This window comes from Equus asinus, chromosome 17 (assembly GCF_041296235.1).
Source record: "Equus asinus isolate D_3611 breed Donkey chromosome 17, EquAss-T2T_v2, whole genome shotgun sequence".
Classification (NCBI taxonomy): Eukaryota; Metazoa; Chordata; class Mammalia; order Perissodactyla; family Equidae; genus Equus; species Equus asinus.
In genome coordinates, this window is record NC_091806.1 from 34,512,501 (window position 1) to 34,535,074 (window position 22,574).

At 48.0% G+C, this 22,574-nt stretch overlaps 1 protein-coding gene across 3 annotated transcripts in view; it reads right to left on the reverse strand.

Moving 5' to 3' along the window:
* Positions 1 to 22,574, reverse strand: part of LOC139040786 (liprin-alpha-1-like) — an 85,023-nt gene that overhangs the window by 14,528 nt on the left and 47,921 nt on the right. For 2 of the 3 annotated variants that reach the window (XM_070487866.1, XM_070487865.1), the window contains exons 16-22: positions 18,261 to 18,412; positions 17,101 to 17,273; positions 16,614 to 16,707; positions 10,481 to 10,562; positions 10,173 to 10,373; positions 2,895 to 3,070; positions 2,713 to 2,810 (exon numbers count right to left, since the gene is read on the reverse strand). In XM_070487866.1, coding sequence (XP_070343967.1) covers positions 2,713 to 2,810; positions 2,895 to 3,070; positions 10,173 to 10,373; positions 10,481 to 10,562; positions 16,614 to 16,707; positions 17,101 to 17,273; positions 18,261 to 18,412 — 976 coding nt within the window. Of the gene's footprint in view, positions 1 to 2,712; positions 2,811 to 2,894; positions 3,071 to 7,957; positions 7,985 to 10,172; positions 10,374 to 10,480; positions 10,563 to 16,613; positions 16,708 to 17,100; positions 17,274 to 18,260; positions 18,413 to 22,574 lie in introns of all 3 variants that reach the window. The other variant, XM_070487864.1, reaches the window with a different exon arrangement.

The window sequence follows — 22,574 nt, forward strand, 5'->3', positions numbered from 1 at the left end:
GAGGAATTTAAACCTGTGGGCAAAGAGAACAGATTAGTGGCTACCAGGGGAAGGGGGGGTGGGGGGGTGGGCACAAAGGGTGAAGGGTTGCACCTACAACACGACTGACAGACAATAATACATAACTGAAATTTCACAAGATTGTAACCTATCATTAACTCAATAAAAATTTTTTTAAAAAATAAAATAAAGTAAAAAATCTCACAACATGAAAAAAAAATACCTAGGAATAAACTTAACAGGGGGAGGGTGAAAGGGGTGATTAAGCACACGTGTGTGGTGATGGCTTGTAATTAGTCTTTGGGTGGTGAACATGATGGAATCTACATAGAATTTGAAACATGCTATGATGTACATCTGAAAGTTATATAATGTTATAATCAAATGTTACTGCGATAAAAAAATAAAAAATAAAAAGATCTATACAAGGAAAACTATAAGACATCACTGAAAGAAATCAATAATGACAAAAGAAATGGGAAGATATTCCATGCACATGGATTTGGAAGAATAAGCATAGTTAAAATGTCCATTCTAGGGGCCGGCCCGGTGGTGCAGCGGTTAAGTGCGCACGTTCTGCTTCTCAGCAGCCCGGGGTCCACCGGTTCGGATCCTGGGTGCGGACGGGGCAGTGCTTGGCAAAAGCCATGCTGTAGAAGGCGTCCCACATACAAAGTAGAGGAAGATGGGCATGGATGTTAGCTCAGGGCCAGTCTTTCTCAGCAAAAAGAAGAGGATTGGCAGTAGTTAGCTCAGGGCTGATCTTCCTAAAAAAAAAAAAAGTCCATTCTACCTAAAGCAATCTATAGATTCAATGGAATCCCAATCAGAATCCCAATGACATTCTTCATAGAACAAAGAATCTTAAAATTCACATGGGTCAACAAAAGACCCTGAATAGCCAAAGCAATCCTGAGAAAGAACAACAAAGCTGGAGCATCACAGTGCCTGACTTCAAAACGTACTACAGACCCATAGTGATCAAAACAGCATGGTACTGGTACAAAAACAGGCACACAGATCAATGGAAGAGAACCGAAAGCCCAGAAATAAAACCACACATCTACAGACAGCTAATCTTCGGCAAAGGAGCTAAGAATATACAATGGAGAAAGGAAAGCCTCTTCAATAAATGGTGCTGGGAGAACTGGACAGCCACATGCAAAACAACGAAAGTAGACCACTACCTTTCTCCATACACAAAAATAGACTCAAAATGGACCAGAGACTTGAAGGTAAGAGCTGAAACCATAAAACTTCTGGAAGAAAATACAGGCAGTCCACTCTTTGACATCAGACTTAAAAGGATCTTACTGAATACCATGTCTACCCAGACAAGGAAAACAAAAGAAAAAAATAAACAAGTGGGACTTCATCAGACTAAAGAGCTTCTGGAAGTCAAAGGAAATCAAGATTAAAATGAAAAAACCACCCACCAAATGGGAGAAAATATTTGCAAATCATATATCCGACACGGAGTTAATCTCCATAATATAGAAACAACTCACACAAATGAACAACAAAAAAAACAAACAACCCAATCAAAAAGTAGGCAGAGGATACGAACAGACATTTTTCCAAAGAAGATAGATGGATGGCCAATAGGCACATGAAAAGATGCTCAACATCACTAATCATCAGGGAAATGCAAATCAAAACTACATTTAGGGGCCGGGGCCGTGGCCGAGTGGTTAAGTTCCCATGCCCCGCTTTAGAGGCCCAGGGTTTCGCTGGTTCAGATCCTGGGTGGAGATATGGCACCGCTCATCAAGCCATGCTGAGGTGGCATCCCACATAGCACAGACAGAAGGACGTGCAACTGGAGGATACAACTACGTACTGGCAGGCCTTGGGGAGAAGAAGAAGGGGAAAAAAGAAAAAAAAGATTGGCAACAGATGTTAGCTCAGGTGCCCGTCTTTAAAAAAAAACCCAAAAAGCAAAAAACTACACTTAGATATCTTACACCCATTAGAATGGCTATAATCACCAAGACAAAAAACAACAAGCGTTGGAGAGGTTGTAGAGAAAAGGGAACCCTCATCCACTGCTGGTGGGAATGCAAACCGGTGCAGCCACTGCAGAAAACAGTACGGAGATTTCTCAAAAAATTAAAAATAGAAATTCCATACAACCCAGCTAACCCACTACTGGGTATTTATCAAAAAAAACTGAAATCCACAATTCAAAGAGACTTAGGTACCCCATGTTCATCGCAGCATTATTCACAATAGCCAAGATGTGGAAGCAGCCCAAGTGCCCATCGACGGATGATTGGATAAAGAGTATGGGGTATATAAATACACAATGGAATACTACTCAGCCATAAAAAAAAAGATGTAATCGTCCCATTCGCAACCACATGGATGGACCTTGAGGGCATCCTGTGAAGAGAAATAAGCCAAATGGAGAAAGACAAACACTGGATGATTTCACTCCTATGTAGAAGATAATCAAACTTACGGACAAAGAGAACAATTTAGTGGTTACAAGGGGCAAGGGGTGTGGAAGGTGGCCACAAGGGGCGAAGCGGCACACTCACATGGTGTCTGACAAATATTAATGTACAACTGAAATTTCACAATGTTATAAACTATTATGACCACAATAAAAAAAAATATTTTTTTTAATTTAAAGAAACTAGGAAATCACTTAGGCTGCTAATACACTGGGAAGCAGAAATACGCTAAATCAATTAAACGTAATGTACTAGCCTTTTATTTCATTCTGGCTTTCTTCTCTTTTTCTTTCCAGTTCTTTTCGGTCATAATTCAGCCTTCGCAGGCACATAATTCCATACTGGAAGCTCTTTCTATTTACAAAAAAAACAAAATTACAGATGGAAACAGTCAAAAGCCTCCTAGCCAACGAGCAGGAACTATGTGCAACAACTGACCTGTGGAAGCTGTCCGCCATCTTCAGCTGCCCGCGCAGGTCCTTCTTGGTGAGATAGTCCAGCATGCGCGCGTCCACCAGGCACTCCATGAAGTAGCTGCGGTATTGCGGGAGGCCCAGGCTGGGCAGCCACTCGTTCCCGATCCAATCATGGTTCATGTCCCCGTAGGCGAGCGTCTGCTTTCAACAAGCAAGTACGATCAGTTCAGGAAAAAGAACACCCAAGAGGTCACAAGGGCAGTTTAAATAATCTTTAAACTGGATTTTTAACCTATTACATATCCTTAAAGCTTAAATGAATGACAACACTGTTCTTTATCATTTCAAAATAATTTGATCTCCTAGGTACTACCTTTTAAATTTGTCAGTAGAATTTTAACAGAAGGTATTATACCACTGAAAACCTATGACTCATTCGTGTTTATAAATTTAACCTATTTCCCCAACCACAATAAAAATGTAGCTGATAACACATGATCTTTCTGAAGTAATTTTTGTGTATAATAATATAACAACAAAGAATGATCACGACTCATGAACAAGTTTGAAGGATCAATCCAACTGTACACAAAAATATCTGTGGCTGGTTTTAATTTTAACACTTTGTTTTCCAAATTTCCTCAACAAAAAATCTGTTAATTTCAAAATCCGTGTAAAAAGTGAACTGAAGGGGCCGGCCCCGTGGCTGAGTGGTTACGTTGGCGCACTCCGCTTCAGCAGCCCAGGGTTTCACCGGTTTGCATCCTGGGCCTGGATATGACACTGCTCATCAAGCCATGTTGAGGTGGCGTCCCACATGCCCCAACGAGAAGGACCCACAACTAAAAACATACAATTACATACCAGGGGACTTTGGGGAGAAAAAGGAAAAATAAAATCTTAAAAAAAAAGTGAACTGAAAAATAGTTTTAAAAGAAGAGAGAAGCAAGACAACAACTGACAGAACTGAAAGGAGAAACAGAAAAATCCACAGTTACAGTCACAAGACCTCAACCCTCCTCTGACTCAGTCACTGATGGAACAAAGAAGCCAAAACAGGCAGACAGACCCCCTCAGTAAGGATCCAGAAGCCTTAAACAACACTATTGACCAGCTTGACCTAAGTGACGTTTCGTGGAACACCCCACCCAATAACAGCAGAATACGTTCATTTCAAGTGCGTATGGGATTCTCCAAGACAAATCTCAACAGATCTAAAGGGACTGAAATCATACAAACTATGTTCTCTGACCTCAACAGAATTAAATTAGAAATCAATAATAAAAAGATATCTAGAAAATTCTCAAGTATTTGGAAATTAGCATACGGCTAAATAACCCACGTGCCAAAGAAGAAAACAAGAGAAATGGGAAAATATTTCTAACTGAATGAAAGTGAAACACAATCTATTCAAAAATTGTAGGACATGGCTAAAGCAGTGTCTTGAGGGAAATTTATAGTATTAAACACTTATGTCGTAAATGAAGGAAGGTCTCAAAACAACAATGTAAGATTCTACCTTAAAAAACTTGAAAAAGAAGAACAAATGAAATCCACAGCAAGCAGAAGGAAGAAAATAAAAGAGCAGAAATCAATGAAACAGAAACAAGAAAAATAAAACTATGAAACTAAAATCTGGTTCTTCATAAAGATCAGTAAAATTGACTAAGCCCTAGACAGAGTGACTAAGAAAAAAGAAAAGACGTACATTACCAACATCAAGAATGAAAGAGGGGACACACTATAGGACATAGACACTGAAAGGGAAAACTGTGAACAACTGTAAGCAACTTAGATAAAATGGGCAAAAGACATCATCTATGAGAGCAACTCATAAGAAAGAGATAAGTTGTATCTTATCAGGACTCAAATTTGCAGTTATAAACTTTCTCTCACATACACATAAAATCTTTACCTTAAATGTCTTCACTGGTGAATCTTACCAAATATTTATGGAAAAAATAACAATTCTACACTATTATTCCAAAAAAATGGAGAAGAAATGCCTAACTCATCCTATGAAGCCAGCACTATCCTGATACTACCAAAACCAGACAAAGACATTACAAGAAAACTACAGACCAGTATCTCTCATAGACACAGATGCAAAATTCCTGGACAAAATATGAGCAAATTAAATCAATAATAAATTAAAAGAATAAGCTATCACGACAAGTGAGATTCATCCTAGGAACATAAGGTTGGGTCAACATTTGAAAAATCAATGACATTCATCCTATCAATGGATTCAAAAGAAATACCACTATATCATCTCAAAAGATGCAGAAAAAGCATTTGACAAAATTCATCATTCATTTATGGAAATCTCAGCAATCTAGCAATGGAAGAAAACGGCCTCAACCTGATAAGGGGCATCTACAGCAAACACAGGGCTGACATCACACTTAAAGGTGAAAGACAATGTATTCTTCCTGAGATCAGGAACAAAGGGTCTGTTCTCACTAATTTTATTCAGCGCTGCGGTGGAACTCCTAGCCACGGTAACAAGGCAAGAAAAAGAAATCAAAAGCATAGGAATTGGGAAAAAAAAACCTGTCTTTATTTGCAGATGACCTGATTAGCAACATAGAAAATGCACCTACAAACTGGCTGTGAGAACTACAGCGAGCTTAGCAAAGCAGCAGGACACAAGACCAGGACACAAACACGAGCTGGGTTTCTAAATACCAGAAGTGAACTGGAAACTGAAATTTACAAAATGCCATTCACAATGTCATCAAAGTCATGAAATCCTTAGGGATAAATCTAACAGAATACAGCCAAGCTTTGTACAATGAAAAATAAGCACACACATTATATGTATCTACAGACATATCCAAAAAAGGCACTCGCTGCCCCTTTGTCCAAGACCAGCTGCGCCCGCAGGCCTTCTGCAGTCCCATCACAGAATCCCTGGACACAGTCCCTCTCAACTACCACCGTGCTCTGCCTTGAAAACAAGGCCTCTGGTCTAATTTATCACTTACACCAATCAAGCTGGAAGAAATGACTCACACTCCAACAAGAATGCTCAAATTCGAACAGAAAAAAACATTTTCACTATTTTCTCTAAGCAACCATGAGTGGGAAAAACATCAAATATTTTCGGGAAATCATCACACTGTCATGTTTTTCACTCTTTCAAACCTTACTCTCATCTCATATGCCTGAGACTTACGCATGAGCATCTGGTCTCATTTCCTTGCCTGTGATTACGTATTCTTAAATGGGCACACAACGCAAAGATTTCTAAATAAGAGAATTCCATGGAAGCGGAACCCTCCTCCTTTTTGTTTACTCATCATACACTCTAGTCACACTTCTTAAGTGGTCCAGCGTCAGATAACGTAGGTCAGCGACTGAGGATCAGGCCCAGTCCAGGGAGCCCTCCATCTCCCGGGCCGCCATCAGAGCCTTCTGAAAAAGCCCTTGACACGGATCTCCATCATCGGACAACACCTGGGCCAGAAGAGGCAGCCACTGCCCAGGGCCTGCTAATCCACCACTGAAATGATCACAAACACACTTCTGTGATCTCTGTAAACTGTGAGGGCCGGCGGCAGGGACTGTGGCTGTCCCGCTCACTCCTGTGTCTGCAGCAAGCAACACAGCCTCCCACAGACAGCCCACATGTGCCACTTGCTAAATGAAGGCACCCACGGCTCTCACCACACCTTGATGCTTTCTTCCCGAGGGCCCGAGGAAACCTTGAACCTCCCCTCGGCTTCAGAGCTGGCCACGAGGTAAGGGCACAGGAGAGGAACACTGTGTGACCGCGGCCCTCAGCAGACCGGGCGGCCTCACAGAGCCCAGGAAGCCTCTTCACTCCTCTCATCTAGGGGAGGCGACAGCGAGAGCAGCTCTTGCTTACTAGGAACACTGAGTGTTGGCTAACTCTGCTGCCGCGGGCACAGCTCACCCGTGTTTGCATTTCTACTGCAGAGAGCAAACATTCCGCTTATTTAATTTACACCTCGTGCCCCTGACACAGGGAATTTCCTACTCAAGTGCTGACAAAGTTCTGCTTCCTAGTGTGAAATACACCGACATTTAAGTAATTACGAAATGCACCCTTTTTAATTCACTGATGGTCATTAGTGGCCTTGTAAAGAGCTAGCTGGCCAGGTTAAATCATTAATGAGGATACTTATCTGGCGTAGCAGCACAGAAGGCCCAAATCAGGAGCAGAGGGCTCACACCATCATATTATAGCTTCTCTCTTCTTTTGTTAAAAAGAGAGAGAGAATTGGCTTTACGTTGGGAATACAAACAGAGGGAAACTGGCATTTCAACCAACAACTTGTACTCAGGAAAATTCTGATTTGAAACTATCCTGATTCTTTTCAGACATACAAGGATCCCGTGAGGACCCTGAGCGCTCCGCCCTCAGCAAGAGCCTCGGGAGACGCCGCCTGCTCACACCGCGCGGCTGTGCGGGTCCCTAAAGTGCGGCATGTCACACAGCAACGCTGGTGGGGTCACAGGCAGGGACATCGCTGTGTTAGTCGAGCTGTCTCAGAGGAAGGCTGCAAGACACGTGTGGCAGCTTTTTGTGAGCTGAAGAGCTGGGGAGCTGAAAACGGAAAAGTACATTAAGCAAGAAGAGGCTTAATTTCTGAGAATTCCATTAGTAAGAAAGCCTTTTGATCAGCACTTAGTAAAACACCAACACGAAGACCCGGACGTGACGTCTCCACAGCAACTCCTGTGCTGGAAAGTTCTCAGAATTCAGTTTTCCCACCGGCAGACCTTGCGGTTAAGTTACCCAAGCGGGTACTTAAATCCGCAATGTCAGGAGCCGCCGAAGCCCCAGGACCGCGTCCAGAAGCCGGTCCGCTACACAGAGCCGTCTACGCTAACCAGAACTGACACCACGGCCCCACGGAAGAGAGGTTCAAAATTGTCCATGAGACGTGCTCTTTAACTCTACGCTCTGCTTCCGCCTAATGCTTTCAAATCGTTAACAATATTCTGAAAAAGTTAAGATGTTAAAAATGTCAAGAAAAGTAAATTACGAGTTTTCATGCGCCAATTCTTTTTGTTGCTGTACATATAGTGAAGAATATAGTATAGAAAGTCTCCAACCTGAGCCCAGCTTCCCTCCTCATCCTCCTGATGTTACGTGGTTAGGAATGAAAAGAACACGGCTGTTAGTATCGGTGAGCTTAGTAAGGCAAGCAGATCAACTTCAGAAGGTGCAGCGAGACGGAGGGGAAAGTTCGAGAAATCAAGGTATCATGCAAAACGCATGCAAAACAACAATCCCAGCTTCTCGTGCAGGAGCCGAGGCCCCCCCGGCAAGCACACTCAGCGAGGGAGAAAATGGGCCAGACCCTCAAAATGGAGTGTTCGGCCGAGGCCTCTCCCTAAAGGAGGTGTGAATTCAACCTACTCTAAAGAGAGAGGGCCTACCAATGTAAAGTTCCTGGAAAAATCGAAAATAAGACAAAATACAGATCCTATTTTATACATTTGACTAATACCTAGCGGAAATACTTATCAGGAACAACTGAGTGTAAAATGACCTTTCTGTTTCCCACAAAAAGGCCGGGAATGGCGCCGCTTGTAAGTGGGGTGCCCTGGGAGGAGGACAGGCTCGGGGCGGGACTGACCATTTGTGGCGAGGCCGCGAGTGTTTCCATCTCCTCATGCATTAACCAGACATTTCCTGTGGTCTACGGTGACCCAGGGACCACCACATCCAGGGCAAGGGAAGCAGTGACAGAGAGGAAGGTGGCAGACACGTGAGCCACGGGCACACAGGAGGAGCAGGGGAGGCGAGGCCCGTCTCCCCCTCTTCTCATTTGAGATGCCCACGTAGAAAAGGAGAGAACATCGACCAGCTCGCCCTTCTTAAAGAGTGACCACACCTAATTAATGCTGTGTGGTCAGCCACACGAGAAGAGCCCATGATTCCTAGAGCTGGATCTGCCCTGCTGACCCCCTGAGGTATGTGAAATATAAAGAGAAGAAAATACATTTTGCGCCTCTCAAAGTGTGAGTAATTCTCCAGTGCCCATCAACCCACCCCATGGGAAAGGGCCTCAGCCCAGGAAGCCCACGCAGCCGAGCTCCGGACTGGGGGAGACGGCTCGGGGCAGGCGCTCCCAGGACGGGGCCTCTCGGCCTGCACAACCTCGCCGGGGGGCTCAAGAGGCAGGGAGCTGGACTGAGTGTGTCCAAAAGAAGGCCCAATCGCAACTGTACCGGAACACCGGCCCCACGTCCGGTCCCCGTCACTGCAGCCGCGGACAGCCAGGCCCCGCGGCTCTCAACGCAGAGCTTCCCGGGGGACGGGCTCTTCACCACTGGCCATTAACCTCAGCTCGCAGGACGCGAGCTTTCTCAAGACAGTTGATAAACACTTGGGGAAAACCACCCCAGCGCCTTCACTTGCAGAAAGGCCACTCTCATGTGAAATGATGGGGGAACAGGGACCAGATCGGATACTGCGACAAAACTTTCCACTGGGAGAAGAGCTGTCTGTGCGACAGGTGAGAACACAGGCTGACTGTCGCTACCACAACTCTTTACTAAGAGACAAAATCAAACAAACAAACAAAAAAGGCTCTTAACACTTTTTGTGCAAAGGAACTGAGGCCTGAATCGGGCCCTGACCTGCTACTCAGAGAAGCATGCCTGTGAGGCTCTTGGTTTCTTAATCAGGGTTTTTCTCTCGAGAGTAAACAAAAGCTAAAAGCAGAGAGTGGGCACTGGGCCAATGAAAAGAGTCTGCACTTTAGAAATGAGGCGTTGGCCTGCCCTTATCTCCCAGTAACCGCTAATGTTTTCATTAGATTAGTTTTTAACGTTTCAAATAGGAGGACCCTCTTTAAGGACGTTCGAGGTCTCCCCACGGGGAGCAAACCGGATGAGCACAGGTAATGCCTGGTGCCTGCGCACACGCAGGCTAATGGACTGCTCAGAACCCTGAGCTCCCAGGGCCCTCAGCGCCCAAAATGGAAGCACCAAGGGGCCCAACGTCACATTAGAGTAAAATACTGCTTATAGCGCAACTGGGGATCGAGGCTTTTTTCCCTTCACTTTTCATGAATTTATGTCTAAATTTGTGATCGCTACTGTTGTTTTCAGAAACTCCTACTTCTACGTTACAATGCAGCCACTGAAGCCAGGCTGTTAAAAAAGCATTCAATAAAGTATTTTTAACCACTCAGTTTTCACCCGTTAGAAGCTGTGACGTTTCTGCAGGCTGAAATTTTAAACCGGAGCCCTGGGTGTGTTTACGAAGACTTGGAGAAGCAACGTCAGGAGGGGATAAACTGCTTTCAGGGAGACGCACCGTTCTTGACGTAGGAGGGGCTGACGGACTCGTGAGGGACGTGATAGCCTGAATGGCCAGCCTCAGCTTCAGCCTGTGCAGAGGGTTGCTGATGCCGATCTCACGCTGGATCTCCGTGTCTGACAGGGTGGACATGATAGCCCCGCTTTTCATGTTGGCTCGGCAAGCGGCCACATACCAGGCTGGCATCCCAACCCAGAGCTAGAGACAGGAAATGTTGAGGCCAGAAGGTTATGCACACTGTGTGAAATGGATTAACACGTTCACATGAGTCACATACTTGATCCAGGATTGAAAGACGGCTATACCTCCAGCCAGACGACAACAGTTGGCCCATCCCATTGTGCGAAAGGTAAACCTTGTCTCCGGGCTTCCTCGAGCAACTCATGCCTACAAATAACCAGACAGTCATAGTGAAAGACTCGATCACACGCATACAGGAAGCAAGTTAGCAGAGTACTCGCTCTATACACTTTCACAAGCACAGTAGCACATATCTCATTATTTCCCTTTAATCTTCTAAACCGTCCACTTAACGGTAGTTTGGTACATGTCATGAAGCACTCCTGAACAATAGAATGCTGACGGACTCGACAAGGTTCTCTGTAGAATCATCTCCTCGCAGAATTAAAGAATTATTACCCACTTTAAAAAAACCCAGCAGAGCCTTTGTATCCAAGCTAGGACATTCAAGCGAAAACATACTCGCTCTTCTCTTTCTAAACGATGAGGGAAAATATGGAGAAAGAGGAAACTAGACCGGGTCTGAACAGAGAAGCCTGCCTCCGTGGGAGCTTCACAAACGTTCAGCGTTCACACCACCAACACCGAGAACAATGTGGATTTTTAACACTAGGAATGGTCTACTGTAGCAAGCAAGTAGTGGACTGGATTTTGGCTGTTTCTCTTCCACGTTGCTAGTTAGCTAACTAGGTATTTGCTAAATTCAGACATTGGGTCATTCTGTGGTTTAACCCACAGGCTTCAAATCCAGAAAATTTCAACCCGGACAGTTTCTACCAGGACCCCAGACGGAGTGTGAGCCTAAGATGCCCTGCGCTGACAGCTACCGTGGGGCAGGAGGCAGGGAGGAGTCCCAGGGCCCTCGTGAGATCAGAAATATTCTGTAGGCCTGATTTTAAAATAGGCGAACTGGAACTTTACCACATTACCATCTTTGCAAATGATTCTGTCTACTGGGAACATGGCTATGTAAGAGAGAACAAAGAAGCTTCACGAATCTTATCTTACTGCTTTGTGCTGTTTACCTCCAAGCCTTTCTAAGACACCCTATTACTTTGACAGGGAGAGCCTCGGAGAGGAGACGGGGCTGCTCACCGCACGCGCCCCGACACCCCAAGTCATTTTCCATAATCATTTCTACAGAACACGTCGTCGAATCTTTTACTTCTAAAGATACGTAACAGCTCTTCAACATATTGAAATAGTATTAGACTTTTCTTAAGACTATGAAGTCTACGGACAATTAAAGCTCAAAACGTTTCACACAGGATCTCAAGTAAGTGTGCCTTAAGTCACCCTGAGGCTTCTGGGGAATAACAGATATCCTGGATAGCAACTATCCAGGATAATTCTACCAGAGGATGCAACAAATATCTTAATAGCTCAAGTAGAGTTAACAAGGGGCAAACTTCTCTAGTTCAAATAAGCAAAGCTACTCATAAATAAAAAAGCAGCCAAGTCCACTGGAACTGCCGTCCCCCTGACACAGGAGGCCAATGCTGGACGGAGGGGAGAGGAGGGCCTCGCTGGGCGGGACCGACCGCCAGTGTGCTGAATTAAGTGCCACTTTGTGTTTCCTGGGGACAAGTTCTCCTCGAGGACAGCGGCTCTATCTTATGCAAACACGTCTGTGAGCCATAGGAGCCATACGAGCAAGACAGACACCTCCTCGGCAGACAGAGCAGGGAAAGACCTGAACCCTGACAGCACGGTCAAGGCCCAAGTCCTGCCCGCCTGGCCCGGCAGAGGGGCGGGGATGGCACTGGTGCCAGGCCAACAGGGCTTTCCGATCCCCACACTCTGAAGTGAACTAAACAGGTACTGAGTCCGGGGCACTTGGCAGAGAGTTCATTTTTCATATGAAACAGACACTCACTGTACACAGGAACATAGGGTTAAAAATAGTCTGGTAATTCCATCATCTGGGGACTGGTGCACACCCTTCTGACTTCACCTGCAATGGTCGTTGGCTTTTATCAACAGCTTTCTCTAGTATGGATTACTTCTGGGTTTCACAGTGCAGGCCCAGCGCCCTGCTGAAAGGGCGATAAGGCAATGGAGGGAGAACGATGCATCTCTTAGATGCCGCCGAGAGAGACGCGAGAAGTGAGCTTGAGGGCAGAGGAGACCCCAGCTGGGCGGCCGGCCCAGGTCTCTGTCTGCTTCCAGCTCCCTCCCCTATCAGGCTAGTTGGTGACCTTGAAGACCCCACACGGAGCCAGATCCCTGCGTTATCACCCCAGGCAGGAACACCAGCACCCCCTTCTTCTCTGGGGGTGACTGTTCTGTCACGTGAAGAAGGCCCCTGCCCGTGGGAGAGGAGAGGGCAGCGCCCCTGGAAGCTGTGCAGGGCAGGGCGAGCACAGGATGCGGAGACCAGACTGGAGACGCCGGGGCCAGCGCCACTCCTGCCCTCTCTGGAGCTCGGTTTCTCGAACAAATATGCTCCCTTCTTGCTTGGTCTAGGAACTGCCTTTCCCTGTTGGCCACTGAGAACGGCCTCAGGCAGACGGCCGCTCTCCTTCGTTTGTGACTACTCATCAGAGCACTTTCTAAGAATCAACAGAACCACCCGTGTGGTTCGACTTCACTGCAACCAGAGATCACCACGATAGCTGCTGAGTCCTCGCGACAGCTAACCGCCAGGGCACGAGGTCGTCTTCTACTGGCCCTTCGCTCCAAGGCCTGAAACCCGAGAGATCGAAGGCGGCGGGCCTCTCAAGTGCCGTGCGTTTCTCTGCATCCTAAGTCTACCCGAGGCACCCAGCTCTGTTCTGCAGAGGCTGAGGCAGAAGCTGATATTCTGGGGCAATGAGGTGTATTCTGTGTGCCCAGATTCTACGGCCCCAAACCACTGCCCAGAAGCAAACAGAAGACTCGTCTGCTTTCTGTTGTTACGTATTTCCCTCCTCTGCTTGGAGATACTGCAATCTCTGTCATCGCTTTGTCCACCCTTGGGATCTGCGATCTCCGTTTACAGAGAGCTACTCGAGAAACAAGGGCGGGGCTGCCGTCCCTGCAGAGTAAAGGGACGAGCGCTGGGCCCGCCATGGTCAGCCAGCAACTCGCGGCTGCTTGGCTGGGACTTGACCTCCTCCCTCGAAGATCATTCTAGACCCCAAGGGCGATTTTTTAAATACCTCTATACCAGGAAACTGATGTGCCATGCTTCCCAGCCTTAAAATTAGAGTCAGAGGAAAAAGACATTCAGAAATATGCTAAATCCCCTGGGGAACAGGCACACGGATGAGACAAAGATCATGTAACCCGTGAGTGACGGCGTGTGTTTTATAACTAGGACAGGAGATGATGATGAAGTTATCTTTCATAACGAGAAGCGGTGTGGGCTTTGCTGACCAGACCCCAGATAAGGTGTACCATCCAAGCGACACACGCACCTCGTTTCTCTGAGGCCGACACGTTCAGTACCATGGCACCTTGCACCAACACCTGCTGGGCTCATGTCACAAACACGGCTCCACGGCCCACACAAAGCACTACTCCCGCCATGGGGTGCAGCTCGCTGTCAGAGGCTGGGGGTGGGGGGCGGCCAGGGTGAGGGGACCCGGCACAGCTCTCAGCAAAGCAGCACGACTCTCCCGGAACCTCAGTTCAGAGCCTGAGGCTGGTGACCGCCAACGCCACAGGCTGTAACACACGCTCAGCACAGCACACCCTCCGCCTCAACTTACCCTGTGACCACACTAGAGTCAACCAGGGAGAAACGGGAAAGAGAGCATTAGAACACCAGGTTACTTAAGGCGACGGAGTTCAGACAGCACCAGGGACGCCCGGCAACGCTGTGGGAGCACCGCCAAGCGGACGAACACAGTGATGTCTGATTTCACGCCAGCGGTACCCTCCACGGATTCATTAAGCATGTCCAGCACCGAACGCGCCCACCACTCTCTTTTATGTACCTTTGACAAAACCTGAAAGTCAGCTCTCCACCGAAGTCACCAGGTTCTTGAAAACTCTCTAAAAGTGGATGTGTTTGGCTGTGTGACTTTGGCAGCTAAAGGCACACTTTTGAGGTAATAAAAAGAAATATTTCTGAGGACCGTATTTTGATTCTTACCTCTATAATGCCATAAACGTAAAGCTGTATTCCAATAATACTTTTTCCGGATAACTCAAACATTTTCCCACAATTATAAATAAAGCATTTTTCCTAAAGTCAATTTTATTTCTGGTTAACTGACAGAACTAAAATTACCCACTGTAGTCAGACAAATAACCTCCATACTTTGAATTTTTCCCTACTAACTTACTAGTACATCCTAGAACTTGCCGTGCACGACCACAGAGTTCAGAGAACGGCCTGCCCCTGGACAGTTACAGCTATGGTGACACAGAAGTGCAGGGCCAATGCCATCACGGGGAACCCGGAGCTCCAGAGAAACCCGCCTACCACCCACCCCCACACACGCTCCCCACGCAGCGGGAAACGGAGTCACGTGCCGGGACAAACAATAAAGGCTGTCTCCACACAGCCAAGTGCTCAAGCATACCTCCTGCGAATTACAAAATAAATTTAGAAAACAAGGGTGACCCAAACTTGGGCCAATTTGAATAGTCTGTGACCCTACAGGAACCATGAACTTCCGGGGACGAGGACCGAGGCGCACTGCCACAAACCTTACGGATTTTATTCCAGCATGTGCAAGCGTGTGCACTAGAACACGTCAGCAAAATCTAACGGACACATTTTTCCTGGCAGGGCTCCAGGAGGCAAAAGGCCTGGCTGGGATACGTTTCACAAAGGCAAATGGCAATTACCCAAGTTACTTTAAAACATTTTTATACAGTTCAAAGACAGCAACGTTCAAAGCACGTTTTGCTGTTCAATGGTGTCTGCGGATTTCCATTCACGGGGACCTGAAAGACTGAGTATTCCTAGGGCATGGTGAGCAATAACAGAAACAACGGCACTTCGCCTGAAATAAGACCAGCAGTGGGCCAGTCACGAAGATCAGCACGATTCTGAGAAGAGAACGAAAATGAGGCAGGGTTCACAAAAGGGAACCCAACCGGCAACTCTACAGCTAAAGGCACGTGGCCTCTAGGGGAGAGGGTCCCCGGGCCCCAGCGTGGTCCTCGGGGCGCACTGTAGGCCCGGGTGCCACACCAATGAGGGTGTCTCAGGGTACTTGAGTGGCCAGACGACCTTTCCTATCGTCAGAGTGACCACAGAACCTACCAATCGTCAGCCTGTCCCAAGGCCCAGCTTTGCCATCTGACCACTGGCTCTCGCCCGTCTTCCCCATTCTCAAGGTCAGCGCTTCCCTCTGGGACTGCTAACTGCCCCTTCTGTCGTAGAGGGCGGTTCAGTTTCAGTTTTCAGTCACCAGTTCACTGGGATACTGTCTCTCCCTACCTCATTCATCTACTTAATTCTGGTTGACATACGGTCAACCAACACACAACCTGCTCCCGATCAGAACGAAGCCAGAGAAACACGCACACACTATTCCATGCCCCTACCCCGGGGCTTCGCAGCGTCTGAGCACCTTTGCAGAAAATGATCACCCTGCTATCACCTATTTTCAGAGTCAAGACAAATCGGAATCAAAATTTAATAAACAGACCACAAAATCACGAGTCTATTGAAGATAAAAATACAAAATCTACCGGAGGAGGAAAAAAGGGGCAACACAGCGAATATTTCCTGACAGATCATAGCCCGCACGGCAAACTCTGAATGCTGGTGATCAAGTCGGAGCGGTGGCTGCAATTACACACTCAGTTCTCCCTATTTTAGGATGGCTGGCACTGTTGCCAGTGCTTTACGTGTGTTTATGTAGCGACAGATGTGTGTCTAACACTCACAAAGCCGTGTGAGGCGCATACCGCTGCACTCCCATCTTAGAGGAGGAAACTGGGAGCGCAGCAAGGCTAAGCGGCCCCTCCCCCTAGAGCTGACGCACCGGAGCCGGACTCGGGGCCCCCGCCTGGCGGGGAGCCCTCCTCGTCAGACAGCTCTCCGGGGGACGGGAGCCTCCCCTGAGTCCTCTCCCCCTTCCTGAGCAGAGGCTCTCAGCCCCCCAGGAAGCACAGTCTGTTAAAAGCTTTAGGTTAACCTTTCAGAAGGTAATATAGACACATAAATAGATACTACATTTATTAAATAAACGTTAGTTAAAAATCAGGCACAACTGAGAAGTGTTCAGTGAGATGGACGAATAACGAAAAGCTTACTTTTTTTGAAGTTTTTGGTTTTTCTCCGCCTGTCCTCCCAGTTTGCTGAGTCCCAAGGCATCCTGAGCTGAGTTTTCGGTCTCTGAAACGCCAGCTGTGAGGGCCCAGCGGTTGAAACAGCGAGAGAAATCAACACGGCCACATTAGGTGAGTTCAGAAACAGGTGGAAGAGCACTTGCAGGCAAAGAACACCTCTAAAGGCTAAGTTTCTGACTAGGCAACCAAGGCACGAGAATGCTCGAGAGACAGTGAGCCCCTTCTGTCTGGGACGCCAGGTTGTTCAGGGCCAAAGAACGTCCACCGTGGCTCTCTGGGTCGCATGTGTCCCAGAGAAAACATACGCCTCCTGAGCTTTCACTCCCTGAGAACGCCCAGCGTCTTCGACAGACCGCCCGTGGGAACAACCGGGGGCACACAGTAGGCACACACACGGCAGGCCCCCCGCCTCCATCCTAAGGGTTAAGAATGTTTGCTGGAAGCCACCCACCTTGTCCTAATGCCTCCTTGCCGGCATGTCCAGGTCGGCCCTTTTCTTTCTTGCCAAACAGGCGGCCAATGGAGGACTTGATGCCCTTCTTCTTGGGGGCTTTGTGGAGCGAGTCCTGGCTACTATTACTACTGCTGGGGTTGCTCACGGGGCCGTCCTGTGAGCCTGTGGAGCTTTGGGGACAGAAAACGATCTTGAATGAGCGCCCTCGTCCCAACACAACGTTCCATTCACAGGCACTAGAACACTCCACGCTTTTAATACTTGCTCTTCCAACTACACGAGCATTCCAAGTCTCCTCCAGGCATGTCTCCTTCGCAAAATGCATCGCGTGTAGAAACGAAGGCTCCCAGCCATCCCACCACGGAGAACCGTTTCTGAGGAGCTGAGGCTCTGAGCCGGAGCTCTCCTTCTGAGAAGGCTTCCAGTCCGAACCATGGAAGGCAGAGAGCACCATGAGCCCACCTGAGGGCTGCCCCTCGGCTGTGAAGATGCTCTCCCAACCGGAGGCCTGACCCCAGCGCCCCAGCAACCTCCCCAGTGCCACCGTCCCTGCCGCGAAACAAGAGCCACAGGGCCTACTGCAGAGGCGGCGAGGATGGACACCTTCACCCGCCACCGAGGGCTGCCAGGGCGGGACAAAAGCACAGCCCGTGGTAGTTTGACATAGGAGCACACTAGTCACCCACTGGCTCTCATGGTCCCTGTGGGGAGGCGCTTGGAGCGCTGGGGACGAGGTGGGGCTCTCCACAACTCAGAGGCAGAGAGCGCGTCCCAGCGGCAGGACACGGACGGTCCTGCAGAGCAACGGTCAGAACACGCCACATGCTTAGCAAATGCTCCACAAGAAGAGAAAGTTCTCACAATAGTCAATTTGCAGACTCTGAAGAAATGAAGGCTTTCTAAGATTGCTGCTATCACTGAACTCTCTTTCTAAACTCACGTCGCCCAAACAGACAGCATCTTCTGCTGGGCTCACCTGAGCTCCCAGGGCAGCCCGAGGGCATCATCTAAATCAACTCAACTCAATTAACCGGTATTTCTTTAAAGTCATCATTCTGACTTTTTTCCCCAAGAAGAGAGCAATGGATTTCTGAAAGCTGAGCATGGGAAGGCGGTCTGTTTGGAGCCGGGCTAGGGTGGGACGCTGCCCTCCTTACTTCTGTAAGTCCCTGAGGTCCTCGTGGCCGACCGTGTGCAGCGCCCCTTTGTGCAGCCTGTCCAGCCGAAGGGACCGCAGGGAGGGCAGGGGCGAGGTTTCACATTTTATTGTCGTCTTGTCGTCTCGTACCTCTTCTAGGGAGGTTGGCAACTGAGGGGTTGAGACCAGTGTAAAATTAGTGAACAACACACTGTGACCAAAAAAACCCCACAACACATAGGCTTTAAATTATAACCATAAACTTATGTGGAAATCCATGAGCTATGCTTTCTGCTGAGTACAACCAGCCTCGTTTTAGCCCAACGCCACGTTAAAGGACCGTCTTACTTATCAGGAGCAGGAGCACAGAGCAGAGCCCGACTCCTGGCCTATGAGCACCAGAACGAGTGCAGAGACCCGGGCAGGACACACGGGCACTCCTCCTCCTGAGCCTCCTCGCAGCCCGAGGGCCCGCCCGCCCTAGGATCCTAGGCCACCATGAGGACAGCCACTGAAGGGCACCGAGATCTGAACCACGCCCAAAACCTCGTCCTCACACAGCACGCACGGCACTCACTGTCCCTGATGAGGAGCTGAAGATGAACGTGTTTATCTCCTGATGCATTCAGAAGAAACACCAGAGAGGGCAGAAACCTCTTGGGTAAACTGTCCAGAACTTTTTGTTTTGGGAGAAAAAGAGAAATAGCTTGTACCATGATCCACTATCATTTTGAGTAGTGATGCACCTTCCTGGACTCTGTAACAAGTGGAAAAGCGAAAAGGGATCTAACTCCTCCATCCCAGACACGCCTGTCTGTCTCATACGTCTCAGCGTGCAGAACAGATGCTATAAACTGAGGTCTTTCTACGCGGTTTAAAAGCAATTTGTTCAAGCCGGCTCAAAGCAGTCCTGGCCTTCCACTGGAAGATCCTCTCCTTCAGACTGCCAGTTTTCCCGTGTCGGGGAACGTGAGGACAGGAAGGAGGCGGTGGGGAAAACGTTAACCCCGGCAGGTCTTACTGATCCATGGGGCTCCGTGGTTAAGGCAGGGCTCGAGTTCTCAAAACGTGCGTGGCAGGCGTTTGTACAAACAGCAAGACCTGAGCAGCCAACTTGGGCTTTTTTAATGCGACTGTGTAGACTATCGCTCCACTGCAGCCCCACAGTGGCTCAGTGACAACCAAGGGGCTTAGTGCAAAACGGAGTCGAACTCATTTAAGATAGAACCTTAAGCCGTAGCTGGATAGATTCCCCATGCTCTCCTGATTTCAAATTACAATCTGCAGACAACCAAAGGCTACGACGGCTAGAAACTATCAATACGAAACTGAAACAGGGAGAGATTTCAAACTGAGGTTAAAACAATCACCTATAAAAAACAAAAAAGAACAGGACAGGGAGCAGTCCACGGGACTGAGTTCACTGTCCTCAGCGGAGACAGAGCTCAGGAGGAGAGGCCCGCCCCGGCCAGTGGCTGCTCCCATTGTGCCCCCGTGCTGAGGGGCCCTGCCCAGCCCGGGGCCCGCCAGGCTGGGGCCTGCACGCTCTTTCAGAGCTGACTGGAACGAAGCTCCCCGACAGCTGGGGGGTCACGGCGGCGTAGGCCAGGGACGCTGAGGAGGAGGACAGTGCGCGGCCCACGCCACCCGTGTCTGCACCATGCCTGCACTCCTGCCTTTCATCCTCACCACAGCCCCACAGCAAGGCCCTCGAAGGAGCCAGCCAGCCAGCCCACAGTGCCATGAGCAACAGGGTCAGGCTGTCCTGCCTGGACGTCAATCAACACGCTCCTTCCTTCCCTGAGAAAGCCTTCCCACCGAGGGAAACACGGATGCGAGTCGGCGGGACTGAGGGCGTGCTGTGCGCCGCGGGGCCGGTTATAAGCTCTCAGCTCCTTGCAGATCGTGCACAGATGGCACCGTCTGCGGCCACCCCGAGGAGCGCGCTTCTGTCGTTGTCTTCACTTAAACAGGAGGGCAAACCAAGGCGCAGAGAGGGCGAGCAGCACACCCGGGTCACAAATCATCACTGACAGCGGGGACTTGAGCCTGCGTTTCGCTGAATCGCCACGGTGCTCTGCGCAGCGGAGGGCTCCCACGGCTGCCACCCAGCTCATGTGCTCTAAGCGCTGCGGTCAGAGGACAGCTGCCCGAGCATCCGAAGGGCGGCCTACGAGCGCAGGCTCAGGCAGCTTCTGGGTGGGGGTGCAGGCTATGCACATGGGGTGAAGGTTAGGAGGAAGGCATTCTGGTCCACAGATCTGCTCCCCAGTGCGTGCACGTCCTCCAAGAACAGGGAGGCCCGATTCACGACTATCTATAAGGAGAAGAGGCCCGCTGGCCCCCGCTGTCAGGGACGAGTGAGGAGGTGAGAGAATCTGCAGAGAAGTCAGGCCGTGGGGGAAGCGACTCAGTGTCCTGGTTTTGAAATCAGACCAGTCCACACTGCAGCGTTCCCTAACTGTGTGCCCCTAGGCACAGCATGTGGCCTCTCGGAGCCTCTGTTCCACATCTGTCCATGGGGATAACAACAGTAACCTGCATCTCACAGGAAGTCCATGAGGACGAGAGAGCAGACTGGTAGAGCACTCAGCACAGGGCCTGGCATACAGTAAGAGCTCATGACAGCTAGCTATGTTTTTTTTTTTTTTTGAGGAAGATTAGCCCTGAGCTAACTACTGCCAATCTTCCTATTTTTGCTGAGGAAGACTGCCCCTGAGCTCACATCCGTGCCCATCTTGCTCTACTTTATATGTGGGACACCTCCCACAGTATGACTTTCGCAAAGGGGTGCCAGGTCCACACCCGGGATCCGAACCGGCGAACCCCGGGCTGCCGAGGAGCAGAACATGCGAACTTAAGTGCTGCGCCACCAGGCCGGCCCTTCTAGCTATGCTTATTAAAATTAGTTTTTCCCCAAACTAAAATCTGTGGCTCTGCTTCAGTAATTTCTCATTGAAAAAATACTATAGCCATTATAAATAAGCATGCAACGATGAGAAGGCAAATGAGTGGAAGAAAGGCACACCCTTACGCCTGTCCCAGCATTCTATGCAAACCACCAGTGACCTGTCTCCAACAGGACAATCGTCATTTGTGACATGCCAGGTGAGTGTCAACATGTCCATTTAAATGTCAGTGATTCACAGGGCTCATTCATGCCAAATGACAGGTGCCCGTCAATACTTCAGAGAAACAAAGGTATGTTAAATTACTAAACACTTGACCTTTCTACGATGTTTCCTTAAATCACTAGGCTGACGGACGCATGCAAAGAAATGAAGAGAAACCAGATTTACTGCATACTCTGAAGTTAAAAATTCAAGGATCAGTACAGGTAAATATATTAAAAAGAGAATGACAAGACAGATATAAGCGAGCTGAGATTCAGAGAAAACATAACTGGAAATGGAACATCTTTTTCACCATGAAATTTAAACAGTAAGTTACTCAAGATTTACTAGAGAAACACTATAAATCGTTACTCAGGGAGATAAAATTCTATTACAACATATACAATTTATTAAAATACAGCATTTTATAGAACAAAGGGCCCTAACAGTTGTCTATTCTAAGCCAAACTTCTCTAGAACTTAGTTTGCCCTAATGAAAAACATGTCTCTAAACATCAATTTAGTTGATGAGGAAGTTATTGCAAGACTTACTATAAAACTGAACAAACCTACTTTTAGTTATTAATCACCTATTGGTCATTCATATAAAATTCTTACCTAGAAATTGATTTAAAATTTCTCAAACACAAATTTTTGGATTAAAGCAGGGTACCCTGTGAAAATACGTAAGGATAAAAGCTAGCAGAATAGCAGGTGGAATCTTCACATTCTATGATTCCTATGAGATATGTGAATTTAAAAAATAGTCTATTAAAGGCATTAATTGTTTATGTCCAACAAGTTGATGAAATTTACAGTCTTGAATATAAGCATCAAAACCAAAAGGTATACTGTTTGTGTCAAGTTTCCGTTAATTCTATACTTGGTGGATTATCTCTGTATATATAAAAGATTTCATTTCTGAATTATACAAACCCTACACAGTTTGAATAAAAGCACTCTGATCCAGCGATATCATGCCTGTATCCACATCTGTTGTACAGTGACACAGCAGTAAAAACGTATCACTACTGAGGGAAAAAGACACTATGTCATGAGAAACGAAGATAACGCAGAAACCCCACTAATGAGCCCCAATGGCCCCCCCACACACACCATGGCCCCCACTGTGGCGGTTCCCTGAGCACCCCGTGGAGGGGGTGTCACAGCGCGGGCTGAGGCCTGGACTAACAGTGACAAAATAAACAGAAGGATGACAC